The sequence below is a fragment of the Mixophyes fleayi genome, chromosome 3 (genome assembly GCF_038048845.1).
Source record: "Mixophyes fleayi isolate aMixFle1 chromosome 3, aMixFle1.hap1, whole genome shotgun sequence".
Taxonomy (NCBI): domain Eukaryota; kingdom Metazoa; phylum Chordata; class Amphibia; order Anura; family Limnodynastidae; genus Mixophyes; species Mixophyes fleayi.
In genome coordinates this window covers 278,709,463-278,729,308 of record NC_134404.1, presented here as the reverse complement: position 1 = coordinate 278,729,308, position 19,846 = coordinate 278,709,463, and the positions used below count along the sequence as shown (strand labels likewise).

General features: G+C 39.3%; 1 protein-coding gene across 2 annotated transcripts in view; it reads right to left on the bottom strand.

Moving 5' to 3' along the window:
• The window catches only part of LTBP1 (latent transforming growth factor beta binding protein 1), a 348,337-nt gene that overhangs the window by 119,652 nt on the left and 208,839 nt on the right, over positions 1 to 19,846 (bottom strand). For both annotated transcript variants that reach the window (XM_075203670.1, XM_075203671.1), the window contains one exon: positions 6,002 to 6,104. In XM_075203670.1, coding sequence (XP_075059771.1) covers positions 6,002 to 6,104 — 103 coding nt within the window. The remainder of the gene's footprint in view (positions 1 to 6,001; positions 6,105 to 19,846) is intronic.

The following is a 19,846-nucleotide window of genomic DNA, read 5'->3' as shown; positions in this document are numbered from 1 at the left end:
ATGTGTAAGTAGCATCAATGTTACCATGGCTTAGGTGTCACCTTGCATTTATCTACGTTATCTATGTTAAACGTCAGCTGCTATTTTCTGCCTAACTTTCCATTTTGTCTAGATCCTTTTGCATCGAGATAATATCTTCTTCTATTTATAACCCTGCGTTAAGATCTGCAAACATGGACATCTTACATTGTAGGCCGACTACAAGGTATTTAATAGAAATATTTTAAAAAATAGAGCCTGGCACTGATTACCTCATTTATAAATGTAACCCAGTCTGCATATGTTTCATATATAACAAGTCTCAGTATTCTATCTCTGTGTAGAGTCCTAATTTAATCTTATGTACTAAGCTGTCAGTTTGGACTGTATGAAATGCTGTTAGAAATCAGAATTCAATATCCTGATTTATATCTGGGTAGTTAATATCTCCCATAAATAGTCATCTGTTGATGTGCTGCCTTTTCCATTTCCATTAACAATTGACTTTCTGTACACCATTTTTTATTTGAGACTTCCCAATCCGCACTTTATTGGTGTCTTATGGGATGTAAGCCAATTTGCATAGTGTTACTTGTGTATAATCACTCAGAAAAGTGACAACCAGAAAGTGAGTGCACGGATTTGCGCCTATGCAGTCTTTTGGCACTTACGCTTGCCTGCGTCTGGAGAGGTGGGACAGGGAATGGGGTGTTCTAATGTTGGCCGAGTACAGTAAAGCAAGTTTACACAACCGTGGGTCATGCAGACCTGCAGAAACAAGCATACACATCTGCGCGGGGGAGCATGCACAAATGCTCACTGATGATGATGACTTATCCTAAACCAGATGCATATTCTGCTGCTGCAGAGGCGGATTTATTGGCATATGGCAAGAAATACATTAGTGTTCCGTGCTCTTACTGGGTAATTTACTCCTATTTCGCAAACAACTCCATCTACATTTTCATTTTCATCACAGATATCCTCTGGCAGGTCAGCTCTTAAACACGATTTAACATATAGCCGAACTTATTTTATTCTACCTGGGTTTTTCAGCAGGTGGGCTCGCACAGTGCTGCTTCTGCACCTGCATATTTTGCTGTTTGCAAGTGACCTCTATTGCGTAATATAACACATTTTAAAAAAAAAAACATCTAAGGGAGACATAAACTCAGCATCCACGTCTCTCTTTAGAATTCTGCTAAGAACAGTTTCAAAATGTATGACTAAGCCATTGCTATGTTTTCTGCCATTTGTGTCTTATTTAAGAATATTTTATACTGAGAATGCATCTCTTCCTAGAACCAAGAGGGGTGGGGGGCCACGCTCCCTTAATATGTGGTGTGTAACAAAGATTGCTGCCTGGGGGGACAGATAAGGTTGAAGGGAAGTTCCAACCCTTAGATAAATGGGAGTGAATAAAGGAAATAGTCCCCTTGGCGCAGTGGTAATCAGTAAACACTAAATATGAGGTGTTGATACAATAAATCCAAAATATGCAATTTTATTGCTAGTATACATAAGGTTATAGATAAATAAAGATTGCAACTTATTAAGGAATTGTGATACCTTTTTGTCAGTAGCAAACCATATCATATGTCATAATCATAGGCGCAATAAACAGTAAAAACAAATTGCTTATAAATAGTCCAATATCACAGTCTTTGGGTTGGTACCAAGAATGGTGCGTATGCCTGGGTTTCACAATCATCTAGTAAGGTATAAAGAAAGCAGTGTCATTCTGATTATGGTAATGTCAAACAACCACTACTAAGGCGCTATATGATCCTAAATGCAGCCAAAATCCTAAACTCAGGTAATACAATCTGAAATGGTCAGTAATAACAAAACATTAGGACATTCAGCGCATAAAAGTTCCCATGGAAAACAAATAATTAACAACAGTCCATAATCACAGTTCTGTTCTTATAATAGGGTGATTATTTCTGTGCCATAGATGTAATCTCCTTCAAAGTGATTGAACCCTTCCCATCACCATCCGTGGGAAATAGTACAAATGGATTCCTACCAGAGATCCTGATGTTCTCAGCATATAGGATATCCAGCGGAATCCTCTGGATGTCAGGCAAATCTTTGGAATATCCCCACTTTTCCACCTTATTCAAGTCCTCCAAAAGTTACTCCCATAGGCTCTGCGGAGTCTCCTGTGTGTGTCTGTCTCTGAGCTGTCACTCCTCTGTCTCTGCGCTGTCACTCCTCTGTCTCTGAGCTGTCACTCCTCTGTCTCTGCGCTGTCACTCCTCTATCTCTGAGCTGTCACTCCTCTGTCTCTGCACTGTCACTCCTCTGTCTCTGAGCTGTCACTCCTCTGTCTCTGAGCTGTCACTTCTCTGTCTCTGCTCTGTGACACCTCGAGCTGGTGATCTTCCCTGGAGCTGCGTTGTTGTCACCCAGCCCACTCTCCTAGGAGATCACCAGCTCGAGGTGTCACAGAGCAGAGACAGAGGAGTGACAGCGCAGAGACAGAGGAGTGACAGCTCAGAGACAGAGGAGTGACAGCGCAGAGACAGAGGAGTGACAGCTCAGAGACAGACACACACATAGGAGACTCCGCAGAGCCTATGGGAGTAACTTTTGGAGGACTTGAATAAGGTGGAAAAGTGAGGATATTCCAAAGATTTGCCTGACATCCAGAGGATTCCGCTGGATATCCTATATGATGAGAACATCAGGATCTCTGGTAGGAATCCATTTGTACTATTTCCCACGGATAGTGATGGGAAGGGTTCAATCACTTTGAAGGAGATTACATCTATGGCACAGAAATAATCACCCTATTATAAGAACAGAACTGTGATTATGGACTGTTGTTAATTATTTGTTTTCCATGGGAACTTTTATGCGCTGAATGTCCTAATGTTTTGTTATTAGTCTGATTATGGTGGTGGAGTCGAGTTTAGAGGGTGACGCCAAAAATTGCCAGGTAGTAGATCACCTAGTCCACAATATCTCAGTCTCTGGGTGTAGACCAAACAATGGATGTGTATTCCACGGTCACATAGGGTAGGTATGTAAGTCCAAAATGTGAGATCAATGTTGGTGGAGTGAAAAGAAATCATTCTCACAGACGCTACCCTATGTGACCGTGGAATACACATCCATTGTTTGCAACCTTTATTTATCTATAACCTTATGTATACTAGCAATAAAATTCCATATATTGGATTTAGTGTAGCAACACCTCATATATATTGTTTGCTGATTACCATTGCGCCAAGGCGAATATTTCCTTTATTCAGTCCCAGTAAAAGCAGTTTGCATAGGAGGGGAACCTTCGCGGGGGCTCCTAGAGGAGTGCTGGCATAGTAAATGTCAGTGGTACTGCATTAAATATCGCTGAGATTTGCAGTGATACATAATGAGCGTTACCACTGCATAATAAAATATAGACCCCTTATGTTAGCTCCAATGGGGCAGGGACTGATGTGAAAGACAAACATCCTCTATATGGCCCTATATGAATAAACACTAATAATAATAATAATAATAATGACAATGGAAAAGGCCATACAGCATCTAATCTGAGCATGTTCAGGACACTGATACATTCAGTCAGTACAAACTCTTTAATGTCAATCCAGTACTAGGATACATGTCCCTTTTTTTAAATAATCGGATCTAATGAGATGCAGCATTCTTTTGCTATGGAAACATTTTTGTTCCAAACAATGTAAATCGGCTACAATTTTACACACCCTGAGGGGGGATTTTCCCTGGCCCTTCACTTTCAGAGAAGCAATGGGTTACCACATTCCCAATGTAACTTCCAAATAGTTATTGATATCATCATTGTTTAAAAGCTATTACAAGACTATTCAAACTGACATTTTAATGCAGATAGATACTGTGAAACCAACTTGTTTTCTGTTTGGGGGCTCTAAAAAATGCAGCAGGTCCTGCCAACAGTTACCAAACCTCTGAAAGACTGCTGGTAACAAAGATCGGCTACATATATATCTATAATAATAATAATAATAATAATAATAATAATAATAATAATAATAATGTTTATTAAAAGTAATATGGATCACATAAAAAAGCCCTTTGTCATATACTAACTAGAAAAATCTTACACAATCATAAAACACGCCTGAGAATGAAATCAGCTTTTATTCAGGTGCAATACTGTTTATGAAAAGGAAAATTCTATTTGACGCCCTTTTATGTAACAATAAACAGAAAATCTCATTACTTGCAGAGTCTGGTAGGCATGTACAGTAAGGTTCCTTTTTCATTATAGCCTGAATAGATTTTTCCAGTAAACTTCAAGACTTTCAGAAACACTTTGCATGCTCTGATGCCAAGCCCTCTGATTTCAATAGACATGTACCCTGTGGAGGCTTGTACTGCTAGCAGATTATTACTAAGCACTAGCCGTGTCCTGACTGGAAATTTACAAAATGGTAACCTGCAGGGAATGTGTAAAAATAACAAATGCTGTGCTGGGATACATAATTGCATTATTTTCTCTTGAGCTGCATTGGAAACTTGAAAAAAACGTTTGGGAATAAGCTGAGAGATTGGAAATGATTCACTGTGAGGGGCAAAAGGTTGCACTTTTATGTCAAATTGTTAATCCTAAACATTATTCATTCCTCTTGCACAGGGTGAAAACACTCATGATGAGTCAAGTCCTCAGGGTTTCTACAATATTAAATGAATCAGCATTCATCAGTCAACATCACCTCCTCACACTTTGTAATGAGTCCCTTGTTATGTAGTGGATTATTATGCGACTGCTCAAGTTTTCCGAATGGTGCAAGTTGCTTCTGTGATTATGGAAAATGTAATCTGGAAAGGGTATATCTTGCTCATAATAAACTAAAAAAAGACAAATGTAAGTGGATTGCTTAAAAAAATATGCAACCAACCCCCACCCCCCTCTTAATTTGCCCCTTCTATACCATGGGCAGCAGACAAGTAGGAGACCCTCCCCCGGGACTCCCAGTATTACCTATAAATTAATTTTTGTATCCTACTAATAGATGAGTCCTTCAAGAGCTTGAAGACTAGTGAATCATAGAAAGCAGACTCAGGGGTATATATAGTAAACTGCGAGTTTGAAAAAGTGGAGATGTTGCTTATACCAACCAATCAGATTCTAGTTATCATTTATTTAGAACACTCTACAAAATGACAGCTAGAATCTGATTGGTTGCTATAGGCAACATCTCCACTTTTTCAAAACCCGCAATTTAGTAAGTATACCCCTCAGACTTTGCCAGAAGAGCACTATTAGATTGGATGAGTTGCAACCGTTCAAGTAGACACCAACTTCAATGAAGCCACTACTTATGTGACCATTTCAATTTCTTACAAGCTTTCACTATGCTGGAGAGGTTCTGAAGTGCTTATAACATTCAAACATTGAGGGGTAATACAAGGGGTTACAAAGATAGCACTGAGAATGCCAGTGAGAGGATACCTGTTTAATACTATGTAAGAAGGATTAGTCTTTGGGCAGAGTTCTCAAATAAAATTAATTTAAAGAAAAAATTGAATTGATATTTTAAGAATGCTTGGTCCGTATGGATTTTTCTAAACACTTCCATCTTCTTGTGGTTGTTGAAGAAAATGCACTTGGGGGTATATTTACTAAACTGTGGGTTTGAAAAATTGGAGATGTTGCCTACAGCAACCAATCACATACTAGTCATCAGTTATTCAGTACATTCTACAAAATGACAGCTAAAATCTTATTGGTTAATATAGGCAACATCTCCCCATTTTCAAACCCGCAGTTTAGTAAATATACCCCCTGGAGCGTTTTTATTATAAAACAATGATTTTTACTCTGGTTTAAATTGCTTTACTGAACAAACAGGTGTAGCAAGAATATCCACTTCTACAGATGTAGATATGTATATATACTATATTTAAACTATACTATATTTAAACCGATATTGTAATAACAATTTAAAAACAGAATGCCACATAAAATCAATGCAGTTCATTTTAATTGCCCTATTAATATACAACAAAAATCTTGGACTGTACTTACTGGCTTTCTTTGGACATTTCATGCATTTACTGAAGCCCCAGGAAGTGCCCACTGTTCCACAACAATCCTCTTGTTTTGAAAGTCCTGGAAGAGGCTTTCCACACTTGGAAAAGAAGATTACAAACAATAACGTTACTAACTGTGGTCTGGCTCAACATAACATGAATGCTTTAGATATGACCACATGTTGATTAGAAATGCTTGAAATTGTTTCAAAATGGTTATCAAACTGAACAGTCAAACCTGTCTGAAAAAATCATAATATATTTTCAAACTTTATATAGACTGCAAAATTTGAGCTAAATTTGCGCTGGTTTAATAGGTCAGAGCTTGCTCAAGCTTAAATGTCTACATTGTATAGCATTGTAATGGTTTTCCATCTGCATGACAAACTCACCACAGAATAATGTTCACTATTCGAACTAAAAACAAATATAAAATGACTATAAAATCAGTTAACAGTTTAGAAGTAAAAGAATTTAAAAATGTTTGAGATTAGTTCCACCAAAAGTTTGAAACGAATTTTGAACTGGCTCAAATACTTTATAGTAGTTCAATGCTAACATATTATTTGCATTCACACAAATCGTCTAAGCAGGCCTATATAAAACCATATTCTGCGGTTACATATTAACTATGCCACAATTGTGAAAAACAGATATTACTGATTCCTATGGAACTGCTTGGCATAAAGATGCAATACATGTGTGCTGTAATTTAAGGAAGAAACAATTTACAAGCTCAAGGTCAGACTTGCAGTTTTTTAAAGCAGAAAGACTGAGGGCCTCATTTAGAGTCGGATGCAAAGTCCGTTTTAGGTGCGTTTACCACAAAACCACTATCACGCATGTGCAGCAAGCACCATATCCGCCTGCATCTCAGACGCAATTTACACTTGCGACAGCTTGCGGCTTAGTACGAGGGAAAGGGCGGAATGCGGAATTGTGAAGGTGTGAACTTGTATAATATAGCAAATCCTGGACGCAGCAAGGTGCAGACGCAACACACATCAAAAAAGGACTAAAAATGTGCTGCAGGAATTAGGTGGTGCAAGTAGTTAGCTAGCTGCAGGAACTGGTCGCAGTTCGGTAGGGTATTACGAGTGGATCGCAACTGGGGCTGCATGTCACTCGTAATACCCTACCAAGCTGCGGCACACTCCCACTCCTGCATGTCTTAGACGCACATTGAGTCAGACTCTAAATGAGGCCCTGAATCTTTAACAAGGTATGTCCCTGTGTTTGCCAGATGCAGAAAAACCAATTATAGGACCTGTACTTGGTTTGAATTCCATACCTTACAACATGAGCCATTTCACACAGTTCCTGATGCTCTGCTCCCACTATTTCCCCTTATTTATATATTTCAGTTACCGGTGTTGAATTTTCCATTATTGTGAAGAGTATTTTTTTTTTTACTCCAAGTGAATATATTCACTGCAGATTATTGTCATAGGAAAGTAATGGGATTAAATCCGGGAAGAACATTACGTACTTCTGCAAAGGGTCATCTGGGGCGAACGTGTGAGTAAATGTTATTCAGTAAAGAAATAGGATCACTGTGACCATGGGTAAAACCACTGTGCCAATTCCCAATTGCACAAGGAACATGGGTCAAAGTATTTTTTAATTAAATATGTAGCAAGTGGTAATAGGTAAACAGCAAAGAGGAAATGAGCTATACAATGCATTTTGCTCACTGAACATATATGTAAAAATGTGGTTGCACAAATTGTGGTCTTACATGGGTATGCTGAGTCGCACGTATCTCTAGATGTGTCCAACTCAAAATGCAGTATTTTTATGCCAGGCATCAAATGCGTATACTTGGGAAAATCAGATTATACTACTGGCACTCAATACAATATAAACATGAGAGATTAGTGTATTTGCAACGTTATTAATAAATGCGTTAGTCTCACTTTCCCTCTAAAATGTAATTCAATACACACCCAAATCCATTGTATATCAATTTATAAATCCAATAAGAATTGACTTTCCTGCTGTAGTCCAAATGGAAAATGACACATAAGAAATCCAATTAGACAGCTGCAATCTGACATAATACGGCTGCAACGCTAATGAATTAAGTTCTATCAGCTAGAGGGGTCAATATGCAAACAGCCAATGAGAAACCACTAAATAGTGTTTCTGGTGTCATTATCATCATCACATATCGTAACACGAGGCCTTTGGTACCTGCAAAAGATATGCTTCTTAAGAAGCAAATCTGGAGATTTGTCTATGTCTCATTATGCACACACGCTCTTAGGATGGGTACACACTGCAGGGTTTTCAGCTGATTATCGGGCCAATTACACCGTAAACGGACATTATCACATTAATGTGTACGCTGCATTGATGAACAATTATCGTTCCAAAGCACATTGTATGGTTCATTTGATTTTTAAACCGAACTAAAAATCTTGTTAAACGATGGATCAATGTCGTTCCAGTACTGCAGTGTGTACGTACTCATAACTGGCAGTGTCCATAGATCTCTATGGAGTGTGCAGAGTCACTATCTTTTCAGCCGATGGTTATGACAGATGAAGAGCACGGATCTGATTGTAAATTGGGTAAAATGTGTTTAGTGTATGTACATGAATTTGCATGCAGATTGGGACTTTTTTTTTTTCCTTCGTTGGTACAATCGTTAAAGATATTGCAAATTTTATATAGTGTATACCAAGCTAACTTAGTTTACCCGCACCCCCGGTCTGGCAGCTCCAGAAATAAGGATCCGACAGTTTATTGTACACTCAATCTATATACATTTAGAATGCATGCACAGTATGGAAATATGTATATTTACATTCCACAAAGGACCTACATGCAACTCTAAATGAGACCCTTTTAACATAATGTTTTTATTAACAATTTGTTGAAGCTCTATCTTTAGCAATTAGGGGCAGATTCAATTCTCAGTTTTTCTAAAGAACAACGCAGGGAGTTGAATCTCCCCTGTCACGAACGCCCAGCCTGTACCAGATACAGCAATCTGAACAGATGGCCGTGACTGGCGTCGCCTTAGTCACTTAGCAATGAAAACACCTTTTCTGCCACCGCAAAGGATTTATTATGGTATCCTTACGTTCACCAGAACCACTTATTAATGTTTCACACTTAAATCATATACACATGTAGCATGAGCCTCCCTAGGCTCCGTAACTTCACAAAGAATCACAGGGAACACACTAGATTAAAAAAAAAATAATCTGAAAAATGGTTCCAAGGCTTAGTTACAAAAATTGATAACATGGCATACAATATATTTGCACAAATAAGTTTCAGAAAATAAAATAGGAAATAAAATCAGAGTCACTACTTACTAGTTAAGACCTGGTGTGTTAGGGAACACAATTAAGGAAAATGGGACATTTCAGTCTTGATAGACCCCCATCATGAAAGTGCACACATTTTTGTCTAAGGCAGAAGAGTTTAAATCTTTTTTCCACATAGCTCTTACCCCCAAACTTTGGAGCTTAGCTGTCAATAAGGACAGATTGATCTTTCAAATGCCACAGGGCTTTTGAAGTGCGCTAGGGATGTCCTGAATTCTGGAATGTTCACAGAAACTGAGTTCCCACCTGTGCTCGTTCTGTTTGGCTAGATGGTTTACAACTTTGGGGCTTCAAACTCCTCCACGATCCTAACTCTTCCTGGTCTGGCTATTTTCAACAGATTAATGACACTTGCATAATTTCAAACTCATGTCATCTAGCAAAGCACAGGTTGAGATTACATTACAAGATTACATACAATATACATTGCACACTTGCCAACTCTTCCGGAATGAGCGGGAGACTCCCGAATATCGGGTCGGTCTCATGGACTCCCGGGAGAGCTCACAAATCTCCCGCATCCTGCTACTGCGTATCAAGATGACACGATTTGCGGTGAATCACGTAATTTTGGCCCCGCCCCCCGCAAAAGGCATTTCCGTCGTGGGGGGCGGGGCCAAATGACGCGTTAGTCCGCGCCACGACCCCTCCCACCCTCCAGTCACGCCCCTTTCCCGGAAACAAGTTTCCTAAAGTAGGCAAGTATGATACATTGTCATACATGAATTCAACAGTAAATAGCAATCAGTCATTACATAATCGTCACATCCCCCTTGGTAAATTAAATTTAAACCTGACCCGTTAAAAAATATAGCAAGAAAACAAAAACAAAAGCAACAATATGCGAATTGATTCTTAAATGATAAACTATGTTTAATTCATTTTTTGTGCACTTCAAAGAAACAAGTTGGTCAATGTTGAACTAAGTAATAGTGGTGGTTTTCAGAAGTGACATGAAGAGAATTTACAAATTTCTTCAACTTCAAGAAAACCACAGTGTTAGAACCATCAAATCATTCATAATCAAGTTCAATTAGCAATAAATCTTGTAATGACCCAATATGTTGATAATTAGGCCCCGAGGAAGTATGGTAGCCACTGTTTCTGACATCACTCTCACAAAAAGTGCTGAATGCAACAAAACCAATGTCATTAATAGTTGTGCCTGTGTGTGTGTGCGTGCAGTGTATGTACACTATATGTAATCAGAGGAAAGCATCACAGGATTTGATCGGTTTCTATGTAGATCTCTGCAGCAGCCTGCTCCACAGGGGATCTTTTAATTACTTTTCTCATTCCATCTCGAGTACCTCAGAGAACATTCCAGAAAATTCATTTTTGTGGTGCAAAGAGGCCTGAGGTAACTGAACAATGAGTTTGTGCAGCTGGGTAACACTGTGCCAAGCAGACTGTAAACAGGAAATAAATCACATATTGAACAATTTCTGAGAGAAACGCAAAAAACAATCCCCAATTCCACATCTTGGTTACACAGAATGACATTCCAGCAATATATTACAGGCTTTACTTGTGTGAATGGAAGAATAGCCAGACACTATTTCTCAGCTGGGTAAACTGATTTTCAAACAATAATCTTGGGGTTGCGTTCATTCAATTTTATTAGACTGCCATAAGTTTTAAAACATATAAAAGTGCTGCTAAATTCTTAAAGTCTGGCTATTCACTCATGTTAAAAGGCTTTCTCTTTAAAGCAGGTGGGGGTAAAACATATAGATTCCAATAATCCCATGCACACTTTCTCTTGGTGTCGGCAGTGGTGGTGATGCAGCAGTGTCATTTGGATGCTGCACAAACCATTTACTTGTGTTCACTGCAGGTGTAAGTGCTGGTTACACATAATTTGACAGGCGTTGTCACTAGCGTTGTCTTGTCGTCAGTGGGTAACATGCCTTATAATCTGCGAACATGCTAATAATATGAGGCAAAAATATTTTTCTACGTGATTTATTTATTATCGACACAGGTAAAGGTAATTCCAGGTATAGTTCCAAGAAGAAATTGATGAAGATGTAGCAGTATTTTGCACAACTTAAGATTAATAAGCAGATTCGCAGAGTTCCGAGTTTTTCTTGCTTCACCGTTCTGCTCAGTGCCATTCATATATTTGTAAATTCGTAGTCTATTCAGGGAAATCAGTAGTGAGTGCCCCCCCCCTGCCCGGCACTGTATAGCCTTTTCTATTTTATTTGTATCCGCCTATCATTAATAGCATTAATTGAGTTCATTCTTATTGGCATTACGTCTGCACGTCTGTGTAAGCTGCACCCATTTTGGAGGTCCACAAATGTAGAATAAGTCACCAAAATAGGGACAGTTGGAATCTATGAATGTAGCACTTAATCTTATCAGTTTCTCTCTAGCATTAAGGAACAACTGTGACCGAATGATAATAGCTAAAGGTGCAAAAATTTGGATGAGCGCGCACATATGTAGGTACATTCTACTCTCTGGATTTCTTCACAAAAAAAATGCAAAGTGGGCCCTTTTGTGGAATTGAGGGTTCAGATGGAAATGTACATGGTGGAAACTCCAGCCTACTTTTATGGAAAGCCTGAGAGAGTGCTTTCTTCACCCTAGTGGCAAAAAGTGAAAACAAGAAAAGTACACAGGGGTATGGCAACTTCAGGCTCTAATATAAAGAGCAAAGGGCTCTCTAGCCCTGATCCCCCGGAACCATAAAGGGTGGAAGTCGCATGGCCATACCACCCCCCTCGATCTTGTGGATCGGGGCTTATCAGGGTGCCAGCATCTCTCCGTCCATGAGAAAAAACACAACAATATAAAGCACAGTGACAAAGAAGAAGAAATAAGTCTCAGCCTCATCATGTCCATGAGCACTACCATTACCATGACCACATTGCTGCACTACTGACTTCGGAGGTAGGGGGGATTTTGGTTAAATTATAGGCTAGGTACTAGGATTTGGCCCAAATAGAGAGCCAAGCTCCTCCCATGAAAAAATGCTTATTTTTACATACACCTATGCTACAATCTTGCCATGCTAATCATTGCCCTTTATGTCCAGGCAGATACATTTGTAAAAAAAAATTGGTGCACAAAATGTAATTAGCGTCGTTAGGGCACATTGTTCAACTTCTGTAAGTAATCCTTACTGTATGCTGTGATGTTCTGAAGAATGAATCAAAACTAGCTGTATATTTTCACTTGAAAAAAGGGTGTGGAAGCACAAGACTGAAAGCATTAATAGTAAGTGCTTTATTCCCACCATAAGCCAGCTGAAAAATAATCACAATATTTAGCAAAACATGTTAAGTTTTTACCAAAAAAAGAGTTGTGTTCCCATTTATTTTTTTAACAGGAAATTGACCATAATGATTCCGTTTCCACTATATGGGTCTCATTCTTTGAATTTGAGTTTGAATGCATTTGCGCCAAAAATGCAGTTGCAAAATGTGTTCACTAAAAAACAGCAATTCCGTGCATATACAAAGTTGGACAAATGGCAAGATGTATGCAGCTCTGGATATGTGGGAGGTATACATCAGGTATACCTGATATACACTGACACCCAATTTTGAAACTTTTGTTTTGTTATTGAAATACCCATTCTCTATTACATTTGAATAAAATAAAAGGAATCTCAAATACAGCAGGTATAACGATCCTTCTTGTGTATGGAAAAAAAAATCTTGCCAAATTATGCTCACAAAATCATATATTATTTGTGCGATCAATGAAAACTGCATCTCTCCGCTTCATCAGTGAATCCGCAATCAGCCAATCGGAAGTAGTTAGTGCTGACGTCCATCATTATTACCATTTATTTGCACTTGTCTCAGGCATCAGCAAATGACACAATTTGACTGTGTATATGCATCTCTGTGCTGTTCTGCATCTTTTTACAATCAAACATGTCTGTACACAACGTACGTTACACTTCCTTCCCTATCCTGCCTATCTAGTGCATGCGTGTATATGTGTGCAACTTGTTTTGTGGGAATGCACAGAAACAATTTGCATATTTTATACTATGCAATCTGGCATAAATCCAACTCAGTTCCAACCGCTATGGGCCTGATGCTGAGTCACGAGCAAATCAAAAACAAGGAGCAGATTTGCACCTGGACAAACCATGTTACAATGCAAGGGGTACAAATCGATTTCTTTTTTTTGCACGCAAGGAAAATACTGGCTGTTTTTTCGTGTAGCACACAAATACTTAATAACTTTTTTACACTGAAATTAAAGTTAATCTATGACATGACGTATGTATATTATAAATCTGTTTCTATATTTTAAATTTATATCCCCCTCTAATGCAACATGGTTTTGCCAAGGTGCAAATTTGCTCCTTTTTTTGCTTTGCTCCTAACTAAGCATCAGACCCTTTGTGTACTGCAAAAACATGGATAACATTGTATTAGTTTGCCTACAAACATGAGTTTGATTGTTTAAAATAATAAATAAAGGTTACAGTCATTAAAAGCGTTTAAGATTTAAGAAGAGGACTAAACTATAATATGAAACTGTAATATGAAAGGACAGGTTGCTCCGACTGGGTTAATTCAAGCTGTAGGAGAGGCTTTTCAAAAGGTTTTTCCCCCCATTTTATTGGTAGAGAGAATTATTAATATTATGAAATCTAGCTCATATGTTTAGGATTTGAAGTCAATCACTTTATGCTGTGTGCAGGTTCTCTCACCATTAATGTCATTACACACCTGGACATGAATAGCTGAGATGGGTGAGGAATCCATAACAAAACCAGCTTTCTTTACCAGCATGATTGCACGATCTCTATCAGATTACCATCTCTCTGAACTTTGACTGAACATGTACAATTTAATTTAAAAAATGTGACTAGCACTGAGATATCTTTAGTAGAAAGGCTACTTTGAAAATATATAACTACAAACATAAAACTGTACAAACTATTAATTTATTCTAAATCACATATTTATTTTGTAAGAGGAATTTTAATTTGTTTTGGTTCACAATCAATTTTATAGGTCTATGAGTCACTGTTTGCTGTGATTCTGTGATTTGTATGAATTGCAGTCCATGTTTTTAAAATGCTACCAACCAATCAGAGATTTCCCAGTTTTCATTTCTGGATTCCCCTGTCCATCATTTTACAATTGTGATGTGCCAACATCAAGCTACAGAGGGGGTTAGAGCTAGAAATGCTCACTGACCCCTGTATACTGGTTTTGGATCTGGATTAGCTTTGGGTTTTGGTTTTGTTTTTGGTTTTGGCAAAACCGCCCTTGTGTGTTTTGGTTTTGGTTTTGGATCTGTATTTTTTAGAAAAATTGCTAAAATATGCTAGAATCACCTAATGTTTTTTTTTTTTTGGTTCCTACATTATTATTAAGCATATTAACACTAATGTCAAGTAATTTGCAGTCAATTTTGACCACCTCACAGGTCACAATATCATTGTTATACACTTTCGGACAAATATTGCAGCAACCTGGCTTGATGCTAAGCGACAGAGCAATGACTCAAACACATGGCAGTTCCTAGCACAACTAGGACATATTGGCACACAGCAGTGGCAGAAAAGAAAAGTGGTGCAAGATGGAATTGTCCTAGGGCCCTAGCACCCACCCTTATGTTGGATCTTAAAAAGGACATGCACACTTTAACAAACCAAGCAATTCAGCCACAAAAGTGCCACTCCTTGTGGTTGAAGTGCTTGGTTTGTTTGGGCCCCCACAAAGCAAGGTAACAATGGGCTTAAGGCACCTAAGGTAACAGTGCTGTGATAAGATGTTGTTGTCATCATCCTCAGCCACATCCTCACCCTCATCAGTGTGTACATCATCCTCACACATTATTAATTCATCACTGCTGGAATCCACCATTGCAGAAGTCTCAGTATTTTGATGTAATTGGCGCAAAAGGCCTTCCTCGTGGAATTTTATGTTCATTTTTATGAACATCATCTTTTGCACATTTTGAGGCAGTAGCCTCCTTCGCCGATCACTGACAAGGTTCCCAGCTGTGCTGAAAACCCTTTCCAAGTACACACTGGGGGGTGGACAGCTTAGGCAGTGCAAAGCAAGTTGGTACATGGGTCTCCTTTTTTTCCTCCCAGTATGTAAAGGGACTGTCTGATGTGTCTATGAAAATAATCCTCCTCCATCCTTTGGATGCTTATAGGTTCAGGTGGAGTTAATGCAGATGTGCCACGTTTTTTGGTCAATTCTTTTAGACCAGACCAGATGTCAAAATTTGGTGATGAGTCAACTACATCCTCCCTGGGTCCCTTGGGAAAGATACGTTTTTTCCTAGCAGCAGTTGAGTGAGAAACTGAAGGAGGAGACGCCGTCATGTCACGAACACTTGAGCTGTCATCTTGCTCACCAGGAGCTTCTTGCATCTCTTCAGATCTGGGTCAGTGGAAAACAAAGAGAAGACATAGCTCTTAAACCAAGGATCAAGCACAGTCGCCAAAATGTAGTGATCACATTTCAAGAGTTTGCTAACTCTTGGATCCTGGCGAAGCGAATAAAGTACTTAATCTACAAATCCGACATACTTAGCATAATTGCTTTGTTTCATCTCCTCATTCAGTTTCTCAAGCTGCTTTTCCAAAAATCTAATTAAGGGAATCACTTGACTCAAGCTAGCAGTGTCTGAACTCACTTCACAGGTGACTACTTCGAATGGTTTCAGCACCTTGTACAACACGGAAAGTATTCTCCACTGCGCTTGACTAAAATACATCCCCCCTCCTTTCCCAATGTCATGGCTTGTGAAGTAAGCGTGGATGGCTTTTCGCTGTTCCTCCATCCGCAAAAGCATATACAGGGTGGAATTCCACCTTGTCACCATCTCTTGCTTCAGTTGGTGGCTGGGCAAATTAAATTGCTGTTGTAGCTGCTGCAATCTCCTATATGCTGTTGCCGAATGCCAGAAATGTCCAGATATTTTATGGGCCACAGACAGTATCTCCTGCACGTTCCTGTCATTTTTTAAAAAGTTCTGCACCACCAAGTATATTGTGTGAGATAAACAGGGAATGTGATGGAATTCACCCAGCTGTAATGCTCTCACAATATTGGTGGCATTATCAGAAATGACATATCCTGAGGAGATTCCAAGCAGGATAAGCCATGTTGCAATGACATCCCTTAGTTTTCGTAACAGATTGTCAGCTGTATGCCTCTTAGTGAAGCCGGTGATACACAGAGTAGCCTGCCTCTGACAAATGTGCCGTACTTGGGTACATGCTGCTGCCGTTCCTGCTCGGTGAAGGCGAATCACCAACCCAGTGGGCTGTCACGGTCATATAATCTTTAGTTTGCAAAGTTCCGCTTGTCCACATATCTGTGGTAAAGTGTACAGTAGGTAGAATGGCATTTTGTAGCCCAATAATTACATTTTACGAACCTTCTGGTAGGGGTAAGGAATAGCTTTTCTACTGAAATGGTGTCGTGATGGAGTTTGGTAATGGGGACACAAGACCTCAAGTAATTGTCTAACACCAGCTGTATTATTAGTGGATATTGGAGGCAGATCTAATACTAGCATAGTCGCCATGGTGTCTGTGATCCGCTTTGTGACTTGTTAACAGCTTTTATACTTGCTTCCTCTTGCAAAGGATTGTTTAACAGTCAATTGTTGTAAACTACTAGTAGTCTTCTTCTTGGTCTGCTTCTGGGATTAAGATTCACCCCCAGCAGCAGCAGCAATAGCAGTGGGACTAACGTTCAAGAATTCTTCTGAGGAATCCGGGATAGCGGAGGAACATCTAGCCTTAACAACTTGGATGTAGGACTAACTCCGATCGCTACTGAGGATATTGATGTGGACGGTGTTGTGGGTGTAGATTGCAGGCGTTGGGATGTAGGTGAGAGAAGGGTCCAAGCTGATGATGGACTGCTTGTTGCTATTTTTTTAGCATAAGTTTCTGATTTTCCCAACAGCTTGCCATGAACTCGTTTCAAATGGCGTAAAATGGATGAGGTTCCTAGATGGTTAAGGTCCCTACCTCGACTGAATGTGGCTTTACATATGCTACAAATGGCTAGACAACTGTTGTCAGGATTTGAGTAAAAATAATTCCACACATAAGAAGTGGATTTTTTGGTCTTATGTCCAGGCATGACAATGGCCTTCTTCTTATCACGTGCCAGAACTGCTTCAACCGGTGCAGGACTTACACAAACAACATAATCCTCATCAACATCCTCATTATCTACCTCGTCGGCTACACAAATATCCCCTTCATCCTGTTGCAATTCCAAAGTGGCATCCTCAATTGGTGTATCACCCGGGCTGTTCAGACACACATCTGCAGAAATACTGAAAGGGACCTTCTTTATGGGTACACTATCAGAATGTTCACGATTACACATAGCACTCGTGGATGGACTCTCCTCAGGGATTTGTGTCATTTCTTAATCTAAACATACATTTTCCTCTAATGCCTTAGTGTTTTCTTCCAGCTCGGCTTTTACATGTAAAAGTATTTGGAACCACTTTTGGAGTCCAAATGACAAGGTTTTGCTTGTTCACAACTGACCTTATAAGAAGATGCCTCGGTGACAGTTGCAGAACTCACACTCATAGAGAAAGGCAAAGGCCTCATTCTTTCTTTGCCACTGCATGTGTAGAATGGCATGTTGGCAATTTTATTTTTTTATGCAGATAACTTTGCCTGGATTACAGGTCTTTTTTTCTTAACCAAGGTAAAAGGTGTTTTTTTACATTTTTGTTTCCCTGACTTAAAAACACTATGCACTTTTACATAGGCTTTACCTGATGACGTAGAGGGATTACTATCATCATGACTGGTGCCAGCAGCTGCTTAGTGCTCCTGCTCTTCTGTGTACTGATGTGAATCCATTTTGATAACACCGTACAATTTGACTGCAAATTCAGAAGAACAGCCTGCCAGGCCTAGTGTTTGTATTTCAGCAATGACAATTAGCAATGGAGCAATGGAGCTCACCTCTTTGTGTGTTACCTATATAACACAGTAGAATGTGACTGCAGAATTACACCAAGCCTGTCAGCCCTAGGATTTGTATTTCAGCAATGAGAATTACCAATGGAGCAATGGAGCTCTCCTGAATCTCATTGTAGACTTTGTTGAACACTGCTATCCCCTCCTCTTTCTATTCTATCTATGTTGCTGCCCAACTGCTCTACAGACTGTGCTACCCCTTTTGTGTCACTTTGTGAAATGGCGCGAGATTCGAGATCCGACGATGTAACAATGATGTTTTGCCTCGTTTTCAATTCTGAAAAAGCACAGAAGTACCAAGCCGACTTGGCTCGGTACTTGGATATGCTAAGTTCGGGTGTGTTCGATTCTCGGGGAACTGAGCCTGAGCATCTCTAGTTAGAGCAAGGGTGGTGTCAGATGGAAAAAGCTCTAGCATTAATAAATTTGAATCATTCCTGTGTTTATACATTGCAGTAAAAGAGGGTGCAGCATTTTCAGAGCATTTCCCATTAACATCAGTTTATCTGCAGTGGAGAGATTGACCTTTTTTAGCGTTAGCACTTTTCCAGCTGAAAAAGTGCAAGGTTTAACAGTTTCAGTCTGGCACCACTGTATCTGACAGTTAATATAAGTAAATTAAGTATTGAAAATCCAAATTGAAAAAGGGCTTTAATAAGAGAATTAGGGGTTCTCCCTATTTATCAAAGTCCCTGGCCAGTGAAGACTATTAGCAGCTGTCGTTAATGATATAAACTGGTTTTGCGCCAATAAGATCACTGTAAATCAATATACCCATTTTGTATTTGAACATTGTGGGCCTCATTTAGAGTTGGGCGCAAAGTCCATTTCAGGTGCATTGTGCACATTTCCACTGCCGTGCATGTGCAGTAAGCATCAGTTCCCTCTGCTTTTCAGATGCAGTGTACGCTTGCAACAGCTTGCGTCTCAGTACGAGGGAAAGGGTGGAACACGTAGTTATATAGGTGTGACTGTGAATAATTTAGACACTATGGGCGTCTTCCCGCAAAAACAACCCTAGACGGATAAGGACGCAGATGGATCTGTATTTGCCATACCTGTGTATATTACAGGTACGCTATATTTATATGACATTTGACAATAAGCGAGGGCTATAGTTTGTGCATGGTAAGGTCTCTTGTATGATGCAAGTACCTGCACCAGCACTATAGTACAATCACGATAACAAGTGGGAATGTGGCCATTGTGGGACGGAAATAATACAACTCCAAAGATTGAATTAGAGATGTTTAAATGATTTAGACTTTCTGAAGGGAGCTGTCAAGAAACAAAATTTGTATTGGCTCATACATGGAATTCTTCACAGTACAAAAAATCCAACCAGGTTTCTTATATTAGAGTAACTATATCTGCATTTAACTTGTAATCCTATGATATTTCAGGGTATTGATGTTATCCAAGATCTTTAGCATGTATACAGTAAATGGATCCATGCTGATTCACGACAGTATATTTATTTTTCAAATATATCAAGCCAAACCATGAGTTTAAAGTCTTTCCAGACTGTTTTACTGGGGTGGGT